The sequence below is a fragment of the Lissotriton helveticus genome, chromosome 3_1 (assembly GCF_964261635.1).
Source record: "Lissotriton helveticus chromosome 3_1, aLisHel1.1, whole genome shotgun sequence".
Lineage (NCBI taxonomy): Eukaryota > Metazoa > Chordata > Amphibia > Caudata > Salamandridae > Lissotriton > Lissotriton helveticus.
The window spans coordinates 1,725,791,381-1,725,813,808 of NC_136061.1; the positions used below are offsets into that span (position 1 = coordinate 1,725,791,381).

Below are 22,428 nucleotides of genomic sequence, written 5' to 3' on the forward strand. Positions count from 1 at the left end.
TCCAAGGGCCGCTTGTTTATAGAACCTGTTCCACAGATAATACTAACCACAGACGCATCTCTCACAGGATGGGGAGTGCATTTACAAAATCACACAGTACAGGGTACAATGCAACAAAAACGACTCCACATAAACCATCTGGAGTTACTAGCGATTTTTCTAGCTCTATAATCGTTTCAGCATTACCTATCAAACAAAGCTGTACTAGTCCGGACGGACAATATGACAGCAATGTATTACATTCATAAACAAGGAGGAACACACTTCCTACAGCTCTCCCGGCTGGCACAGAGCATATGGAGATGGGCAATTCCTCAGAACATTTGTATATTAGCAGAACATCTACCAGGAGTTCACAATCAAGTTGCAGATCTGTTACGTCGGCAAAGACAACAGATACACGAATGGGAACTTCATCAAGTTCTTTAGCCATTTTTTCAAAAGTGGGGTCAACCAGCGATAGATCTGTTTGCTACAAAACACAACTCCAAATTCCCAAGCTTCGCCGCCAGATACCCACACCCATTATCCAAAGGCATTGCGGTATGGATGAACTGGTCAAAGAAATTTGCGTATGCTTTTCCACCTCACTCACTAATTCCATTAGCGGTACGCAAGCTACAGCAGCATTCTCTCACATTGATTCTCATAGCACCAACGTGGGCAAGACTACCTTGGTACACCACGCTACTAGAGATGTCGGTAGTACCACATCACAAACTAGAACTCTCTCCACATCTACTAACACAAAACCATGGAGAGAATATGCATCCAGACCCAATTCAGCTCAATCTAGCGATTTGGCTCCTGAGGTATTAGAATTTGGATATCTAAATTTACCACTTGATTGTATGAATGTGATTAAAGAAGCAAGACGCCCTACCACTAGAGCATGTTATGCAGCAAAGTGGAAAAGGTTTGTTGTATATTGTACAAATAACATCAATCCCTTAGATGTTTCCATACAAAACATTATATGCTATCTGTTACATCTGCAAAGATCTGACTTAGCGTATTCCTCAATCAGGTTACATCTTGCTGCTGTAGCAGCATATCTTCAAAACAGACAACATTTGTCATTGTTTAGAGTACCTGCAATCAAAGCGTTTATGGAAGGACTTAAACGAATTATTCCTCCTAGAATACCACCCTCTCCAGTGTGGAACTTAAATGTTGTTCTCACAAGACTTATGGGTCCTCCTTTCGAACCATTACATAAGTGTGAATTACAATTCCTTACATGGAAAGTTGCTTTTTTAGTAGCTGTAACTTCACTTAGAAGAGTAAGTGAGATACAAGCATTAACAATTCAAGAACCATTTATACAACTTCATCATAATAAAGTGGTTCTTAAAACAAATCCAAAGTTTCTGCCAAAGGTAATTTCACCTTTTCACCTCAATCAATCTATTGAGTTGCCAGTATTTTTTCCCCAACCACAAACAGTGGCAGAAAGAGCTCTACATACATTAGATGTAAAGAGAGCGCTACTCTACTACATTGATAGGACAAACCCTTTTCGTAAAACTAAACAACTTTTTCTCCTCCACATAAGGGAAATCCAATTTCAAAAGCAGGCATTGCAAGATGGATTGTTAAGTGCATTCAAATTTGTTTTCAAAAAGCAAAACGCATTCTATCCATTCCTCCTAGGGCTCATTCTACCCGTAAATTAGGGGCATCTATGGCATTCCTAAGGAACATACCATTAGATGACATCTGTAAAGCAGCTACTCCACACACATTTACAAAACACTACTGTGTAGATGTGCAGGCAAAACAACAAACAAGTGTTGGCCTGGCTGTACTCAAAACATTATTTCAAACTACTGCAACAGACACGGGTGGTCGCCGCTAAAGGAGAAACTGCTGCGCAATCTATGCAATAGTGTGTGGTCTGCAGCCCATATGCCTCGAACAGAAAAATGCTACTTACCAGTATGCATCTGTTCTTGGCATGTAGGGCTGCAGAACCACATGCGCCCACCCGCCTCCCCGGCTACCGGTGTCTGTTCCAGTATTACCTTATTTAGATAAACAATACATGGTCATCTCTATATGTACTCTTACGACTCCATCATTTGCCCAATGGCGAAAGCAATCTTAAGATGGAGTCAATGCCCATGCGCACTACAATCTAAGGGAGGAGTCATCCAACAGACAAAGACTCTTACAAGACAACAAAGTGTAATCATCCGGGCCCACCACCAGATGGTGATCTAATGCAATAGTGTGTGGTTCTGCAGCCCTACATGCCAAGAACAGAGGCATACTGGTAAGTAGCATTTTCCTTCAGTTGTCATAAGAGTATTTGCACTTCGTTTCCTGTACTTGCAGTTTGAGTTATTGGATTTCACAGCGGGTCCTTTCTCTTGACCCATGGTTGGCACTGCCTGGAATTTCCAGGCTCTTCCATTGTGGCATATTTTTAATCTGATTTTGATTTTGTTTTGTATTTTGAAAGGATGGAACTATCACCTTATCTCATCTTTGGGCCTCTTGAGGTTCCTGCACTTTTGATGCTAGCTGCTTCTTTACATCTGGGGGAGAACTGTTTTGTTTGTGACATTTAGTGGCTTTTATAATTTAAGATAGTTTATGAAGACATGCTTAGCTTTTGTTTCGTCTTACACACTCTATGGGGGTGTTGCATGCCTTAGCCACATTACATAGAAAAAATTAAAATTAAATTGACTTGTACTTAGTATGGCATCAGGCCATAGGTATCTGCACTCCTTATCTCGCAGTGCTGATGAGATACATGGACTACACCTTGGTGCCCCCTTGTCCAGGCAGCCTCAATTACAAGCTGCTCTGCGCCCTATGTTGCTACTCAGGTGTTTTTGCACATGTGTGCTTGTCTCTGCAGTGCCAAAGTATCTGATCAGTTTTGTCCATTAGGGGCTTCTCACTTAGGCTGATCTTTCTATGGTCTTCTATTCTCCTCGCCTCGAATATGGCTAGTACAGGCAAGTGGTATTGTTGATATGGGTTGGCTGCATGCTGGTTTCCTGTGTGTCTCGGCAAAGGGAGCAAGCATAAACATTTCCATACATCCCTACACTTGTCTCCAATTTATCGTAGTGTTTTAGAGCAGGACCAGGCTAGGATATCCATGGTTGCTTTAATGGATTCAGTCAGTCAGAACTGGGTTAATTTATTTGTGGGTACTTTACCTACTATTTTATAATTTGATTGCTTCAACCCTTATGCTGTGAAGGTCTCACTTGTTTGCACGCCTAATCAGCACATGCCTTGCTGGGTTTATACTATCCCAGACTCGACCCCCTCCCACCATTCGCTGACACTCTAGTATGTGTGCACCTCCAATGCAGCACCACACCAAGTCCTTTTAGGTGTGTACCAACAAATTGGATGCTCACGCTGTTGCTCCCTATCTTGAGGAATGAGATCTTGCAAATAAAGTGCACATAAAGAATTAGAAATTGGGTCTCTATTTGTTGACTGACTCCTGTTGTGGTTTCATAACCGTTAGTTGGCATTCTGTGACACCTGTGTATAATAACGTTTAAATGTAGACTGCAAGAATGCTCATATGTTTGGCTGTATTGTTTGTAATTGGTCCAATTTGTTCAATTCAGGTGCATTGTGGCCAAGTGTCAAATCTGAAAGTGGTTTAATTGAGACTCCTCCTCCAAGTCAGTCCAGTGTTCTCACCAGTACAGCAGGGTTAAGCATCAGTCACTCCAGTCCAGCACACTATTCCTTTCCAGCCCAAGGTAAATTAGCATGGTTCTTATGTGCTTCTGTGCGATATGGTGGGCTGGCTTTTAATTACACGACAAAGGGGGATTTAACTTGACTGATATGCAAATGGCTGTTGTAGTGTGGTGTAATTGGTTTATCATTAGAAACATCACTGATGTCGTCCATGACCTCTTCTCTGGGGCTCAGTATTGTCTTGATTTTTGAGTTGATCTTCTCACTGCAGCTAGTTTTTCATTAACCAGTACATCCAATTCACACTTTAATACCAACTGGCAATGGCCTCTCCCTGTGACACTTTCCCAATTTTCACCGTATAATTAAGATTGGATTATTTTATGGCATCAAACACCTGAATTGTTTTTATAGCTTATGCTTTTAACTACATATAAGTAATAGAAGCATTGTAATTACGTTTTAGTACAAGTTTCTGACGGATACTTCTACACACAGATTCAACATCTTTAGAACATTTCCAGGCGATACACTGGACGTGGAGATTTTCCTTAGCAGTGCTCTTGCTTGTCGCTCTGTGGCATCATGGAGCTCCTTTGTGACTCCACATTGCCCAGGATGTGACTGAATGGAGCAGCATATAAGCATCACCCCTCCATACTGATGTCCTGCTTTTCTTTCCGCAACTTCCGACGCGGGTCCAGCGATTCACTACCAACCTTGTGGATCTTCCAACAATTTTGAAATTCATGATGACTGTCTGATATAGAACTATATCCACACTGAAAATGGCAGGTTTCAAGCCATGCTAAGTGTGCAGGAGCAGATGTCAATCATAGACCCACATGAGGTGTCTGTGATAATTGTTCTTTTTGCACGACTCGAAGATGTGCAACAAGTGTGCCCTCAAGCATCCAAAAGCTATCCAAAACTGGGAGGTGGAACTCTGCATCAGTGAATGCAAGAAGATGTTGCAGTTGAAACATCAGTCTTGCTCCTGTTCCATGTTGCAGGCGCAGTCTCCTCTGGTCATGAGGGCGTTCCTGTGAGATGTCTACTTCTCACTCAAAGTCTTTGGGTAAGTCAAAAAAGTCCAGGCGCAAACATAAGATGACGAAGTGGAACTCTAATCCTCTCCACCCCCTGACAGAGTGCACTTCTGCACCTTCCCCAGAATCTGAGCCGATTCACAATTAGTCCAGAGGTGCTCAGAGAGTCCCAAGCTCATGACTTCGTCAGTGTGGTTTAGACTCATGTCATGCTACAAAATTACTGAAGTGTAACCTGTCATTCAGTCTAACTATAATCTGAGACATCTGCCTTGTCTCCACTAACAGCATAGACTTCATTCTCATCTGGCCCAGTTCATGAGGAGCACATGAACTCCCCCAGTGCTGATGAACAATAGAGATGAATGTCTCCCACCTTATTACACCGATAATTCTTTGTATCCACACTTGAAAAATGTTAGTTGGCTAGACGCCTCCCCTGAAATGGTCGTGGACTTGCCACATGGTCCACCAATAGAAGAATGCGCCTCATTTGGTTAGGTGGGAAGCAGCTGAGACTCTAGAACTGCAGTTGCCCACTATTGAGTTGAAGACAAATGTTCTGACTGAAATCCTACAATGTGTCCTTTTTTTAGAGCCTTTACTACCATTTAGTTAAGCTTTTATGGCCGACCTGTAGTCAGGCTACATAGATTTACCACCAGTGATTAGGACATTCTTCCAAAACACTCTTCAATGGAGAACCTGATTGTGTCAGGCCTGGGCAGATAAGCTCATCCTGAATATTTTTCCAGCCAGCCGTCAGGATAGGGAACGTAAGAGAATTTATGTTTTTGGGAAAGAATGTTTTCATCTGCTAGCTTGACCCTCAAATCCATCAGTGGAGTTTTTTTGTTAGGTAGGTACATGAATGCAATATGGAGCATGGCTAGCAAGATCTTGCCGGTGGTCCCTGAGGGCTTTACTGGACCAGACAATGCATGATGGCTACGGTGTGGTAGAAGGGATACTCTGGGTTCACCTGGATCCCACTCACTACATTAGGAGAGCTGTTGGCATAGTGTTGTACTGACACAACATGCCTGGATGAGGTCCACTGTGATGTTTGTTGCATACAGGCATCACTAATGGATATGCCATTTTTACCATTGTCCTAGGGTCAGGAAAGCAATTTCCTCACCAGTTCAGGAATTTATTTCTAGAGGGCTTGCGCCTTGGCAGCACCAGCCCTTACAGCTGGTTGCTTAGCAGCCAGCCCAGTCTTTTCAAAGCTGTGGTAGCAGTGCTGGTCAGAGTCATACAGGACAGCAGGGACTGCAACTTTCAATTCCTCTTTTCATGGTTCACTGGCTATTCAGCAGCTTTATTTTGCCCTACCTGCTCATGCTAAGCCAGTAGTAGGCAGTATCCAACATTTCCTTTCCGGTGCAATCTATCACGTCATTCAGATGTGTATTAAAGGTTATTAAAAAGGTGTTATGCCCTTCTCATTATCCCCAACTCACAGCATCGTAAGAAGGGGTACTCTGCAATCCTGCTGCAGTAGGTACATTTTTTGCTGCACAGGGGTGCTATAGAATGGGTACAAGACTCAGAGGGGGGAAAGGGTGCTATTTTTGCTACTTTCCTCTTATGAAGGAGGGCAGATGACTCGGGCTTATTTTGGACTTCCACTCCTGAATGCCTTTCAGCAGAAGGACAAATGTAAAATGCTCATGTTGGCTCGGATTGTCACAGCTGTAAACCCTGGAGACTGCATCGTGGCCTTGGGCTTGCAGGGCACCTTGTTTCACATAACCATTGTCCAGTCACACAGGCATTACCTGTGGTTCAAGATGGGCCAAGACAATGTTCAATTTGCTGCGCTTCTCTTCTACCCTTACACTACTCCTCAAGTGGTGGCTGTGGTAGCTGCCCTTCTTTAGAGGCCAGAGGTACACATGTTCCCATGCCTAGTTGACGGTCTGCTGAAGGCAGTTAATCGTAGACCACCTCCAGATGATGGCAAAACTCTTGATATTGTTGGGGTTACAGTAAATTAGTTGAAGCCCCACCTGAACCCCATGCAAATGCTTTGATTCATTGCGTTTTTCCGCTGCTGTGTGTCTGGACCATTTAGGCTAAGATTCTGATGTTGCAAGATCCGTCCTGGGTTTCGATGATGACTCCTAGATTTTTGGACTTTAAATGCCAAACTCTCATATCTTCTTTTATTGGATCTCGGTTTTGCCCAACCAGGTCTTCCAGTAGGTATTGGGAAGGCTTATCTTTCGACCCTCTTGGCCCATCTGCGTTTACCAGATCTACCATCCTTGTTTGGCACCAGTAATGTGTTTTATTAAAGGTTTGACCGACATGTTTCCCCAAAGCCACTCATGAAACTTCTGTGGGACCAGAACTTGATCCTAGCATTTCTTTTGCATTTCCTTTGAACCTCTGCACACAGTTGCTCTTTAAAGCTCTTTAAGTTGAAGTTGTTAAGCTCTGCCACATTGACTAATCGATCGCTCTGCCAGCATTCTTTGCCCCATTTCACCTTTTTAAGTAGAAGAGGCTCCAATTCCTTGGTCCAAAGAGTGTTGTGTTTTTACCCTGCCCTTACCCAGGACTGTTGTTTAGATGTTCGGCGGTTCATCAGGATTTCAGATGTAAACAAAGGTAAAACCGTGCAAAAGAGCACCATTGGGTCTCTTTATCAAGACCTACTAAGCACTAGCCGAGAGGCCACTGGAAGGCCTGAGAGCCCATTCCATCTGGAGAATGGCTTACAGTGGCCTACATTGGCATGTCGAGTGCCTTTTCTATGCATCTGCTAGGCTGCTAAGTCATCATTGATACATTTGTTCAAGTACCACTTCTACTATGAAACCCTTTTCTAGTTAGGTCAATTTGTCCACTTGGTTCTGCACAACGTTTTGATGCGAGCCTCCTCCCCAGACGTTTGTGAGGTACTGCTGCGGTACTTATTCTGAACGTTGGGAACATGTGGTTAGAAGTATCCTTCAGAAGAACAAGTTCCTTACCTTCAGTAATGCTGTTTTTGGTGGATACTCAATCTAACCACAGATTCTTTACTTGTCTCTTGCCTCTCCATCCTGTGCAGTGGCCTCTTCCACTTTGACTTTTCATTATGCCAGTTTCATTGTAGATACACGTCTATAAAAGCAACCGAGGGGTACACGAAAAACACATTCTAGACAAAGCCCTGCTTCATTTAAGTAGCATTGGAAAGTGACAGCCTATACTTCAACTTCATTTGCAATATGTGAGGCTAAAATAGTTTTTCAAGCCGACAAGAAAATATTTCATATTTCACGTTTGAGAACTTACAAAGGTATCATTTGTTTCTGCTGGAAATGTCAAAATAGGAATACATTTCTGCCAATGACAATAATGTGGCATCTGAAAACTTTGATTAGAACGACTCCATCTTCTACAATATTTCATAGAGAAAATGTAGTTTTCTCATTTGGGGGTAAATGTACATATGGAAATGATGCACACATGTGTTCTTTATGCTGTGCGTTGCAAAGTATAAGGTTAAAAATGTGAAGAGGCACTGACTGTCGCGTTTCTGGATTTTCAAAACTAAGATCTGATAACAGAAGCTTTAGTGTAACCGATAAATTCCTTTCATAGTTCCTCCTTATTCTTGCCTCTATAAACATAGTGCCATCTAATAGAATAGTTACTGCGTTCTGGTTGTAGCACTTAGCTCACCGAACGCGCATCCCTTATCTTGTTTCCTCCACATCCTCTTTGCCTCGCCACAATTTCATCTGTTCCACCTTTCACTGATAAGTATAACATATTTCTTAAAAATACAAAAATAAAAATAGTATGCCAAGGCGTCTAGAATCTTCATTCATTGTTCTTGTTGCAGAAATGTGTTTGGCTTCAGATTATTTAAGAGGATTATATCTGCTCCTAACATTAAAGCTCTTTTGGGATTTGCAATGGTTCTTTATTGCTATACCTCACAAGACAAACTTCATTGCTGCATGTATTTTCATCTGGACCATCACTACTGACATAACTCACTACTGAAACTTGCCCATATATAATTTAGATCTTATGCCGTGGTAGATGCAGTCCTTTATAGGAGGAGTATCTATTTAGTTTGTACCAGACTAAGGATCATGTATATTGGATGAATATGGAGGGTTGGTGTAGGTAAACTTTGCTTAGTGGGCTGAGACCGGAGACAAATTTCAGTGAGGGAGAAATCTTCAGTGGAAAATTAACGGGCAGAGGACGCATGTACAGATCAAATATATTTTAATATAACTTAATGATAATTCAGTATTTGCATAGAAAAATGAATGTTAGAGCTTAAAAACATAAACTGGAAAGATGAATGAAGATACCATGCATGAAATGATTGACAGAGTACGATAGACCATCCAGAATATAGTAATTGAGATTCAGTGCTATTTTTGCATTTGTCTGAGAATAGATAGGTCAAACGGGAAGGTGTTTGCTTTGGCATGTGTATGTGAAAATAGTACTAAAGTGGTCTTTGTGTACAAAACACTGTATATGAGACCCAAACTGTCCCTATGCTCTTAAAATGTCATGCATATCAACAAAGCAACTCTGAATTTGTGATACAGTATCTGAAATCTACATGTAGGACAAGTATCGTAAAATCTGATAGACATCTAGCTACAGATCCCTTAACTTAGAATTTCCCCCAAGCGCCAGTATGAATCCTGAGATTTTTCAGCAATACCTCTGCGCACCTGGGGACGGCATCTCACGGCTTCCAAGTGATGTTTATGGATTTGACGTCAGTGGAGCCACTTAAGTCCCCTCCGGCACACAGACCTCAGTTTTCTTCATTTCTGCACTGTAATGTGGATCCAGGAGGTTGTTCGGGCCTCTTTTTGTTTTTTTTGGGGCCTACTCAATGCCTTTCGTGTCTGCAACAGTGTGTCGATGCCATTGGGCTTTAAAACGTGAGACCTGTACGTGGCATATGTATGTCAGCGACAGATCTGCATACCATTTGTATGTGGTGCTTGGGCGAGCACCGCGACTCCGAGGAGTGTGACTCCTGTAAGAGGCTGAAACCCAAGTCATTATGGGACCGTCTGATGAAGTTGCTCTCGGCTCTGCTATGCAGTTCGGAGTTCAAGTGGCCCTGATCCCCTTCCTGTTCTGAGGCTCCTGCTTGGGGCAGATTGCGGACCCATTCCCATGGGCGTCGCTCGTCAAAAATCAGGCAAATCCCATTGAAAGGGGTCGAAGTCACGGAGACCTTCGGCCTTGCGGAGCCGTGACGATGGTGTCTGGTCCCCCATAGGCAGTTGCGCAGGAGTTGACCCCCAATTTTCCAACATATCCTGGTGATGGGGCGACTATGGCCCAAATGGAAATATATTTCCAAGCTTTACAAGCCTGTTTTGTGTCAACACCTCTCCCTTGTGAGTCTTCGAACCTCACAGAGGTGGAAAGGACTCTGATTGGAAGTTAGCCGGCAGGTTAGCCCTCGGCACTGATCGAGGACCCTGGCTCCGTAACTGGAGTCGCTACGACGTTGGGAAACAGCCCGGTGGGACTTCCTGTTATGACGTCAGTGGCGTCCGCGGAGGGGGACTTGTCACCACCTCGACTCCGAAGATACTCTTAGTGGTGGATGCCAATACGACACTGTCCAGAGGCCATTCGGCAGACACACCCTTAGTTGTTGACGTCGATACTGATGGCTACCTGGTATTCAGGAAGAAATTGAAAACCCATCTGCTTCCTAGGATCTGATCAGTAACGTAGAGACCTTCTCTCAGTGCTCCACTCACACTTAGGTTGCGCTCCCCTTAGCGCAGTGATATCCATACAGATGAATGTTACGCTGTATATATAGATAAATAAAATATGATCCAGTCTCGAAATCACTCAGCGCCGAAGGCACCATTTATTGCCACTGAGGCTCCTGCGCCATCTCCTCTTACAAATTAAGGATGAGGCCATTGTGGTTGCCATTTCCCCAGTGTTGCAGTAAGAGTCTGAAAGATACTGGTGAGGTTGTGCGTTTGGGTGCTCTTGGCCAGCCTTAGGCGGGGGATTCTTTGGCTTTTGGTGGGGATGTTCGTCTTCAACCGTCCCCTACCTATGATTTACTTTCACCTCCTAGAATAGCGACAGAGGTTAGTGCGACTTTTGCTGGGGTCATTAATTGGGCTGCTGAAATGTTAAAGTTGCAGCTTCTTGTGGGGACTTACCTCTGATTACTTATTGGATCTGCACCACCAAGGAGGCACTGAGTTGAGCCTTTGCTTCCTTTCAGAGAGTCGCTATACGATATTCTTCTGGGAACATGGCCATGGTCTCTGTTGAGGGTGCCATTGCACACAGTCATCAACCTGCTCCAGATGACCCTGTTTGTCTTTCTCAGCACCCTAACGCTTGATGGCTCGTTGTGCAGTCTGCTTCAGCTTCACTGAATTGGGAAGCTCCTCCATTGCTTCCACCGAGCAGGGGGTCTCGGTGTTGGAGTCGTGTGGCTGAAATTTGTTTGCATCCACGAGTTTGGCCCTAAGATCTTTAAACAAGTCCTATGTGTGTGGAAGGGCTTCTTTTGCCCTATGGCATTCTGTCGACCGACGACTTCCTTCTGTTCCTGAAGGACTTAGAGCTGAAGTTTTTTAGCAGATGCAGGATGGTCGTGAAATGGCCAAATTCACTATCAGGTCGGCGATGGAAACAACAGATTCCATAGGTAGAGCTATGGCTAGGTCTTTAGCTCTGAGGAGGCACACTTGGTTGCGTGATTTCAGTTCCCCTGAGAATGTTTGGAAGAGTTTAAAGGACTTACCTTTTGATGGAATCAATTTATTTGATAGCCATGCTGATTCCGCAGGCCAGTACCTCATGGCTGGCAATTTGTGATTAGACCTCATCAGGTTGTGTTTAATTTATTCTATAGTGTTCCTGGCCTTGGTCCCTTTGTTATGGCCTTCATTGAATTAGTAGTGTTGAAGTGTAAGCACTAATTTTGATTTATGAGAGTATTAGTCTCTGGGTTTGAGTCTTTAATTCCCAGGAGGTTTTTCCAGCTGGGTAGCTGGGCTACATTTATTTTCAATTCTCTCCGATAAAGGGCTAGTCTCAAGATATTATACCCTTTTATGGGTATCTGAACTTCTCTACGTGGAGTATTGGTTTACTATTGTATTGCTTTTCAGGGATACTACCTTGGTAGGGTATTTTCTCTACTATAGGATCGCTCTGTTATACGGCTGTGTCCTCCTCGGACTTTGTGTTATGTTCTTCTAAGGACTATTGTACTGAGCTAAGAGCTTTGTTTTCTTCTTGTGATGACCTTTCACAGGGTTCTCTTGGCTTTTCACGCATCTATGGTTTTTCCAAACCAGTGGCTTTCATGCGATATGGTTTCGCATCTTTTGTGTACTAAGTGTTTCTTTTGAGTGCATCAGAACTTTGAAGGAGTGAAGCAAGTTGGATTGTTGCTCTCGATCAGAGTTTACATTTTGCATTTATTGTATGCTATTTGCTTGGGAGTTCTTCCTTTAGGGTGAAGAGCAGTGTCTAGAATTGACATGTAATTTTCTTTAAATACAGGCAATACTTATCTATGCTACATGTTGTGGTGCGGTATATTTGCAGCCAAAGGGTTTGCAATTAGTCCAACTTGTCCCAAAGTTATCACAAGTTTGGTGCATTCATCCATCAAGTTTTGCAAAATATTTTATGTATGTTCTTGCTTTATGTATTTGTCTTATCTACATTCCCTATCTTCTGGAGGTGATGTACTTCTGTCTTTCAGCATTTCTCACTTCATGAGGATTCATGACTGATTTTTCTTTTAATTATACCAGTTGACAGGTGGCAATTTTCTAATGCGAAATCTACAGTGTTGTGGTTGTGGCATAGCCCCCCCCTTTTTTTGGGGGCGTGGGGGAGGTGGGTGGTGGTGTCATTTTTTACTACATATAACACTTTGACCATGGTACGGTCAATAGATATGTAATGGCGTAAATTAACAAAACAGTTTTGTGTTGTTGCAGGTCCTGTTGAAATATTACTGTATCATTCACTACCATTAATGATTGATTCATAGAGGGTATGGTCTCTCCCCTCATATGGGTTATTCACTAGGGTGCAAACTTTTTTCTGTTCCTGTGTTCAATTTTGCTTTATTGGGTATTTTCTTCTAAAATCCATGTCTGGTATTTTCATACTACCTGTTTTTTTTATTTTTATTGTTTCAAAGATGTTTTCATCTTATTGGCACACTGTTTCCACATACAGTTTTAGTAGTGGCTCAGCGTTCTGGTGCGGAAAGGTTTCACAGTAGAAAACAGACATCCGCGCGCCAAAGGAGTCTTGTGTGACTCCACTGACGACATATCCGTAGACAAAATCACTACGGAGCTGTACACCGCCGTCCCACGGAACGCAGAGGTAGTGCTGAAAAATCTCCGTATCCAGACTGGCGCCTGGGGGAAATTCTAAGGTAAGGAATCTGCAGCTAGACTGTGTCTCTACCAGATATAGCGTTACCTAAGGTAAGTACCTTTTCCTGTGAGCTACATGGATGCACACATTGAATGAATGGACTCTCATTTGTAGAGCGCGCGGCTACTTAAACAAGTGTGTCTTAGCGCTGATAAGCATCTAACTACTTTCCCCTGTGCCCTTAGTTGCAGAATAGCCACGTTTTGAGCTGTTTTCTAAAAACAGCCAGATCCGTTGTGGCTCTGAGGGGCACCGGAAGCAGGTTCCAGGTTGGGCTCCCAGAAACCTAAAGGGTATCCCTCCAGATCAAGCCCAACGCATCCTGGGTAAAGAGGCCAGGCGATTAGATGAAGACCTCAGAATTCTGAAAGGCGTGTAATGGGAATACTTTCTGCCTGAGGTAGCCCCCCATGCCATGTAAAGCTTTGAAAGTAAGCACCAAAACCTTAAATGTGATCCCCTTTCTCATTGGTAAATAGTGAAGGGCTCTGAGGTGAGGGGACATATGTGTCCTGGGATTTAAAGTAAGAACCAATCTCGCTACTGCATTTTGAACTACCGGCTAACGGTTGAGAAGATATTCAGGCAGACCCAAGTACAAAACATTCGCGTAATCTAGTCTGGGAGTGACCAGTACCTGGACATTCCAAGCTGGTTTCACTCTATAGAATGATGCATTCCACATAAACTCCGAGACAAAAGTACTTAACATAGCTTGAAACCAAGCTTAAACGGATGGATAAAATCTTTTTTTTATTTTTTTATTAGCACAGTTGGGTGATTTAACAAGTAGTACATTCACAACAAGAAAAAATATATATACATAGATATAATCTGTTTTGACATAAATATCTACATCGAGCGGGAAGGACAGGATTACCAAATTCATATAAAAAAATGTGTAGGTTCATAAACTATGCCTCTAAATAACCTTTAAGAGCCCCCATATCGATAAATCTAATCGTTTTTTTCCAACACCCTTTAAAGCGTACAAATTCCATTCCAATTCATATATATTAAACAGTTTCCTTCGCCAAAATTCAAACATCGGTGCTTCTGGTTGTAGCCATTCCGTGGCTATACATAAGCGGGCAGTGATCCTTGCTAGAAATAAGAAATTCTTAAATGTACATAGATTCACATTGTTATTAACACATTGTCCCCCCCCCCCACTAACATTAGTGCGGGGGATATTTTAATGGGATGTTGAATAACTGAAGATATAAATGCTTCAATGCTGGAGATGAAAGACATTAATTTAGGACAGTTATAAAAGACATGAACAACATCGGCGTCTTCCCCTCCACATCGACAGCATTTTCCATCATACTTAGGCCCCTATGTTGCCATTCGTTTAGGCGTATAATATAATCTAAATATGGTCTTATATACCTGCGCTTTCAGATTAGCTGACAAACAAATGTCCTTTGCCATTATAATTGAATCTACAATATTTAAGTCGATTTCCTCCAACTGGTTCTGCCAATATACATTATATTTGTTCAGGTCGTCAGGTTTATATTCCATAAGTGCCCGATATATCCTACCAATCCTTTTTTTCATTCGAATTGCTTCTATTAATTTGTTTGGGGTGGTTATATTTACTTTCTTAACGCGAAAGTCTCTAACTTGTAAATATTTAAAAAAAGAGAGATGAGATAGTTGATATTTGCTTCTCATATCTGAAAAAGATCTAAATATTCCATCCACATCAAATAAATCACCAATTCTGACCACCCCTTTCTTGCTCCATTCCTTTGCAACACTATCCCAAAATATCGATGGGAGTACTTTCTCCGCTGTCAAAGGAGTGTAATATGAAATTCTCTCAAGCTTCATAATCCTCGCAACCTTTCTCCAAACCTTGTAAGCGGATTTAACCACCTTAAAACGGGGATGGATAAAATCTCAATTGGAATTTGTACAGCTAGTGACTTAAGGCTATTAGAAACTTTTCTCCAACACCACAAACTGTGGATAATCGTGCCAAGCACTAATATCTGGACTCACATCGTTCAAATGGCAAGTTCCAATGAGGTACGCTGATCTAATTAGTAAGTCAGGGGCTAGCTGTCAACACGCTGCCACCTGAATTAATTTTTTTCATTATGCAATGTAGGAAAAAGGCTGCAAGGCACCAAATTCATGATTGCTGCTAGGATTGTGGTGTAGAGTTGATTGTGCAATTCCACAGTAATGTTTAAAGACTTGCCAGGATAAAAACTGTGCAACATGAGCTGAAAGAGGAGTCCTATTACATCTGCAGGTGTGCCACATTGTGGCAGTTTGTGAGGAAACTCACATGTAATCCTTTTTTATTGGAATTGTAGAGCATTCTGTCTCCTCTTTAGCTTCATATGCCTAAAATCCCCTTACTATTGTGCAGTTTCTCATCATGGCCTTTTGCCTCAAATGTCGCTATTCGTTTGCAGTTGCTTACTAGTTGATATCCATTTGTGGAAGACTGCCTGTCACACAATAGTCCTTCCACCTGCTGTGCTGGAAAACTTCCTTACCCAGCAATATATCTTCATCCCCACAAGATGGTGCATGGATCTTCAGCAACAATTGTCGTCCATACCTGATGACATCAGCATATAATAGGTGCCATGGTCTATGACCTTTCTATGTGCCAAGTGCCAGAACCAGTGTAGGCTGGACGCCTTGGGTCAAAGCTCATGAAGTCGCCAAGCCTGAAGCAGCAGATCCTCCTTTGGAGAGTGGCCCTTAGAGTATTGGAACTGCCCCAAAGATATCCAACTTGGCTGGATGGAAGCTTCGACTTGTGCTGGGTCATCAGTCTGAGCAGGAAATTGTGGCTGGATCTTTTGCAACTTGGAAAGAGCCTAACACTTGAGAACAGTGCCATGATTGAGAATGCAAAAGAAAGAAGAGAGCTTCTCCTTCCTTTGGTGGTGGTATATTTTTTTTCGGGGGGGGGGGGGGGGGTGTATTCTTCCTTGGAGAGATTTTGCCCTCTCAAGATACTTGCCTGTATGGGATAGGGTTTACTTTGATATGCCCCTATGGGCCTTGGCAAACACAACTTGATGTCTCACCCAGTGATGGTCTTTTTGTGCAGCACGGAACACTAGTCAAACGCCACAGAGTTGTGATTTGAGCAAGAAACCACATGCAGATATTTTGCCAATCCAACAGATGTTGCTTGCAGCAGTTAGACCAGGATTAAACCCTGAAACCTCAGTAGGAGACATTTGAACTATTCGCTGTTGAAACTGAGGAAATATTTTCAGTGAAGCGGAAAAAGTTCTGGATTGAGCGGTAGAGGGTGCAAACCGTTGGTGCCTATTTTACGCCAGTGTTGTATGTCGTGGGCAAAATCTTTGATCCAGTTACATTACGTTATCTGGCAGTGCTGGGCAGTTACTGCTGGGAAAGAGTTTTCTAGATTACCCTCATACCTGGGTAGGATATTCTTACAGTGAGGAATCTGCTGGAAGATTACACATCCACCAAAAATAATGTTACTTAGGTAAGTAACTTTTACCCTTAATGCCCCATTGGTAAGTGACATTTTGAAGTAATTCTCCTGAAAGGAGATGGATCTGATACGGCTTTAGTCAAAGTGCTCTCTAAGGTTGATAAGCTTCAAAATAAGTTTATTCGTTAGAACCTCACTAATGAAGTCGGTCCCTTCTAATTTCTTCCACATGGGTCACAGGCACTGCTCACTATTTGTTTTCACTAGTGTTGATTTGAAACCTTCAACATTTTAGTATGCACCTTCTGCAGAGTTTAGCCCTAAAGTAGGCACTAGCCATATCAGTTAATATTTAAATGTTCAATAAATTGCAATGATTAGTAGCCTCCCAAATAAACAAATCTTTGCGTTCACATCAACCCTTTGCCATTTTTCATAACTGTTTAGTCCAGACCTCCTTAATTACTGGTATGAGTATGCGTGTGTATTACCATCAGGGGGAACGGAGAGATCTCTTAACAGACATCCAGGAAGATGTTGCCCTTTTGCTGTATAACAACCAACAGGGGTCACTGATGGCCTTTCAAGCCTTAACTTCATGTAGAAAGCTTAAAGATATTCTGAAGGCATCACACTTGTCTTTTGCGTCCACCCTCAAAACCTTTGCTATGGAATAATTGTTCGCTCTCCTGCAAAAGCCGGTATAAGGTTTTGAATCTACTTTAAGGTAGCCTATCTTGATTGATGTAAAATCCACATTTCCCCTCTTGGGTTAGAAATTATAATAAAAAAACCATTTAGGTTAATATTAACTTTCACTTTTGGTGCCACCCTTAATTAGTCTGTTTTTCATAGACTGCCGCTTCCACAGAGTTTCACCTGGGCTGACCATTGACTTAGACATTCTAACCTCTTAATTACGGACTTATGATGTATGTGTATTGTTGTGGGTTTGCGTCCTCGTTTGGCTTGTCGTTGGTCTTGCATGGAATGTACTGAGAGAATGGTGTAGGCATTCCTTGAGAGAGAGTTGCGGAGGCGATGTTGGGTGAGTGTCTTCATGATAATGATTAAACCACGTTGTCCCTCGCTTACCGCTTCACGTTTTGTCATTAGAACCCAACGTAATTACTGGTGAAGAGTTGGGCAACGTGACGGTGGTGTGAAGCCCTGGCCATTCCTGCAACGTGCTGTTCTGCTCCTTTGTAGGCTTTCTGTGTAGAGCAGTTTCTGGGAAAGGTGTCGCTTCAAGTTACATTTTGGCTGTGAGTCCTGCATGTGCTTCCAGTAGAGGTATTTGGCAAGGGAGGCCCGCTAACTGTGTGTGTACAGGCGAAGCAGCGAACGGCTTAGCATGCGATGGTACCATAGAGAGGTAGGCGCGCCAGGCAGACTATGTGGGCACGCTTCAAACACAAGATTGACGCCTATTGAAAAAGCTGTGATTGATGTTAAGTGGCCATTTGAATGGTTGGGGAAGTCCCTTATTCATAGCTATGTTAAACATGGCAATTGTGCTCTCATTTTGAAGACTGAGCTAGTCTTCAAAGTTCTTCTTGTTGGAGTAGTGCTTATTTGGTGAAAGGCACACCCTGTAATGATTTATTTAAAATGAAGTGGGTCAGCAAAAGTGCCCTGCACTCAAAGTGGTTAATTTACGACCTGCAATTTCTGTGACATGCACACCAGTATTTTCTGCTGAAGGTACAGTTAAGTACCTTCAGACAAGCGCATCCACAGTAACAGTTAATTTTTTTATATGGGTGCAGAGTTCATCTGTTACTGACACAGCTACCTTTATGTTAAGGTACATTTAAGCAGATTACACCCAGCTGATGGGCATATATCATAGTAAATGTTCAATTTTGATCTGATATTCTTCAGTGATATATGCAGGCACTGTTCTTATTTTGGGCACTCGCTTTTGTGAGTAAGGGTATTTAAGTTTCAGACTGGTCAAACATACTTATAGTGTGTTGTCAATTTTATCTGCTGGTACTATGGCCTCGCAACAATTTATTGCAAAACCTCAGCCACTTTTACAGTTTTTACAGTTCTGGCAAATCTGGTGTAAAGTGGCATACATAGTTTAGAAACTTAGAGAACTAGCTGTTAGCCATTGCCTGAGAGGGAACTGCCTGAGGACGAGCCATGGGATGATTTTCGAGAGGCTGTTTCAGGATTGGGTGCACAATTTGGAGAGCAACCGAATGTCATTGTTGAGAGGTATATTCTTTTCATGGAAGCAGGCTAGTGATGGATTGATTGAGGAGGTCATTGTGAATCTCAGGATTTTAGCGGCATCTTGTGACTTTAGTTGCAGCATGGATACTTATATTCATGATCAACTCGTGTTGGGTTTTTAGCAAAAAGATCCAGGAAAGACATGTGCACATGCAGCCCTTATTTTGTACAGCTGGTTGGGGTTGCTAGAGGAGTTAAGAGATCCATAGTGTCGTAAAAAATGCTTTCTTCAGGTAATTGTAAAGAGGAAGTTAATGTTGGAACCGTGCGCCTAAAGGCGAAGAAGGATAAGAACAGTTGACAGTTATGTTTGAGATAGTTCAGGTTACATTTTTCGTTGTGGCTCCCATTCACATTTTGCAAATGCTCCTAATTGTCCACCTATAAAACGCAAATGTTTAAAATGTGACAAAATAGGCCAGTTTGTCAAGATTTGCAGGTCAGAGAAGAGTGGTGTCATCCTTGGAAGAAAAAAGAAGTGTAATAAAATTGAGTGTTGCTAATGTACAGGGTGAGGAGGAGGAAGACAATTTGGGTAGATATCTTAAGTTCAAGAATGTCATTCTCACAATCCCTTCTAATGATTAAACCATGGTCAGAGGACCTATATGCAGCATTAGCATTGGTATGGTAAAGTTAACAGTTATGGCTGATTCTGGTACACCCATTACTATATTGGTCCAGCCTACATTCTTGGATGCGTGGAGTGATGTGAAGTTAAAGGAGTGTGACATTTCATCCAAAGCGTTTAGTGGATTTCACATTTAAATGTTGGGTTGATTTGAGGATGTGGTATCATTTGAAGGTAGGAAGATTGTAACTAAGGTATATGTGGCAGTGGGTGATAAAGATGTCTTTAAATGGATGGACCAAACCAAACTAGGGATTATTCTAAAACCGGGAAATCTCGTTCTTGTGCATTTGGATCCAAAGTGGGTGATGGAGAAGTTACATCAGCCCAAGTTGGTCAACTCTAAACGGTCCGTTATGAAAGTTGACTATGTGTGGTGAGGATATTGATGTGTTTCTTAGAGTGCAGTGCTGTCAATCGTTTCTCTCATATTTAATTAAAGGAAAAGGTTATACACAAGGTCAGAAATGTGCCTTTGGGTGTACGCGATGATCTAAAGGGGTTGTTGGCTAAAATGTGTGGAAGATATTGCCCTGATGGAGTGCTCGGAGTGGGTTTTGAATATTGGGATTGCTCTAAAAAGAATGGTGAGATTAGGTTGTGTGCCTATCTCTGCTTACTTAACAGAAACTTCATTGTTCAGCGTCATCCCTTTCCCAAGATTCAGGAGCAGTTGGCGCAAATAAGTGGTGCTTGTGTTTTCAGCACTATTGAATTCAAGGCTGCACCGAATTAGACTCGCAGACAAATGCCAGTTATTAACCACTTCTATTACGCTGTTTGGAGCATTCAAATATTTGCGATTACTATTTGGCTTTGCGTCAGCTGCCAGAGTCTTGCAGAGAGATGGTTTGTTTAGGCATGTGACTGGTGTGATGATATTTCAGGTTCATATAATAATTTTTGCTTCCACTTTAGCTCAGCATGATGCTACTGTACGCTAGGTCTTGGGTATTCTATGGGATCGTGGAATGACTAAATAAGGAGAAGTGTGGATTTAGAGTGACAGAGATCGAATATTTACGTCACTCCATCTCGGAGAGAGGCATTGAACACAAAGAGGATTTCTTGAAGGCAATAAACAATGCCCCAGTTCAAAAAGATAAAGAAATCTTACGTTCCTTCATTGGCTTAAATGACTGCTATGCAAAATTTGTCTTTGGTTTTGGTGTGGTGTCGGAACCATTAAAACAATTGAGGAAAAAGAAGAAACTTTGCTGGACTGAGATCAAATCGAGGCGTTTGAGGGGGTGAAACATTTAATTTTACAGTGTGATTGCTTAAAACTTTTTGTATAAGATAGAATTTATGAAGTTACTGCGGAGTACAGTTCTATAGAGTGGGAGAGTTTGGCTTGTGTATGGACTGCAAGCAAATTCAAGATGAATTTGTAGGGATAGAAGTTTAGTATTTGCACTGATCACAAGCATTTGGTGTATCTTATGAGTGACAAAGGAGTTGATAAATAATCTTCCAGACTAGTCAGATTAAACACTTCTTTACAAGAATTTGACTTTGAGATTTCTTATGTTCCAGGGAGTTTGAATGTCCGGACTGATTGTTTGTTGTAGATGCCTGGACAATGAAGTGATGAATGTAATGATTTTATCTTGTATGAGTGTGTGATTGCAGCAATTGATACTGTGGCGAGTGTGCAATTTCAGCCGAGGAGTGGGGCAATGAGGGTATCGCAGATGTGCAGTGTTCTGATAGAGCAGCCTAACCATAGATTTCACAACAATCGAATATTCCCCATGCATTCGACTCGATCTGTAAACGTTTCAGCAGTCTGTGGCACTTTGTGGCTTTGCTGACTCCATTCCACTCTGGAAATTACATGCAAGGGCCCATATAGGTACCTCCTTCACACATTATTTTCATTTTAGGTGTCCAGGTGTGAATTTGGAGCTACCTCATTTCTGTGAGACAGTTTTGTTTAACCTAAATTCTTTCTGTGTACAAGGGAAATGCCACTTAAGCCTGCAGGGTGCAAAGCTGTAAGGAATGTCGTTAACAAATCTCCGTGGCAGATCCTCACCAGGTGTGCCTGGGGATGAGCCATGAATCTATGTACTGCAGTGACTGCATGTCAATAAATGCACAGACTGTACATGACCGTGAGGCAAAGCTTTATGCTGCCAAATATCAGAAGACTCGACAACAAAGGGAGAGATAGGGAAAAAGGAGACACTCTCTCAGTCCCCAGTCAAATGCACATAAACAAGAAAAGAGAGGTCAGATTAATCTCTGAGAAATCTCTAAAGACCACAAATAATGGAGTCAAAACAAGATTACCACACCCGATTTGGGTGGTAAAGAAAGCCCTCACGCACCGACCTAGTCAGTGTCATGCTTCATCATCGGACCCCACCAAAGAGGCCGAGTGCCTCTTCGGTGTGCTACGACGCCAGAAAGACTGCGGAGCTGGTTGTGTGGGGAGGGCGTGCTCTAAATTATAGTGAAGTTTAATAGTGCCTTAAAAAGGTATCAAAAATAAATTTTAATGAGTGATCCCTAAGGCACAGAACAAAGAGTATTATGTGTCTGGATTTAGTTGCCAAGGTTTAGGGTTGGTTAAATTCAGAATATACTCAAATTAATCTTAGTCAACATGTTTCTGCCATATGGGTGGTTTTATTTACCAAGGCATTCGTCAGGACTAAACCCCGGCGGTATGGGCTCTCTAATCACCCACCCTGACCTGGGGACGTGAAAGTGAAAATTATAAAGGTGAAAAAAGTGCTTTAAAAAGGGGGGGAAGAGTGAATTACTCATTCCAAAAATACTCCATAAATTTTGGAGTGTTACAGCACCTGTAAAGTGAAAGACATAGACAAACAGAAGACAAACATATATATTATTAATATGAGCCTTTCTGAATAATCATAGTGCTCCATAATATGTGGCTTGAATTGTGTACCCAAAGTAAACACTGATTTTAA

General features: G+C 42.2%; 1 protein-coding gene across 3 annotated transcripts in view; it reads left to right on the forward strand.

The window, feature by feature from the left end:
• The window catches only part of EYA3 (EYA transcriptional coactivator and phosphatase 3), an 860,742-nt gene that overhangs the window by 468,868 nt on the left and 369,446 nt on the right, over positions 1 to 22,428 (forward strand). For 2 of the 3 annotated variants that reach the window (XM_078682511.1, XM_078682513.1), the window contains one exon: positions 3,603 to 3,740. The exons of the other annotated variant lie outside the window; for it this stretch is intronic. In XM_078682511.1, the coding sequence (XP_078538637.1) occupies positions 3,603 to 3,740 (138 nt within the window). The remainder of the gene's footprint in view (positions 1 to 3,602; positions 3,741 to 22,428) is intronic. 3 annotated transcript variants of the gene reach the window in all.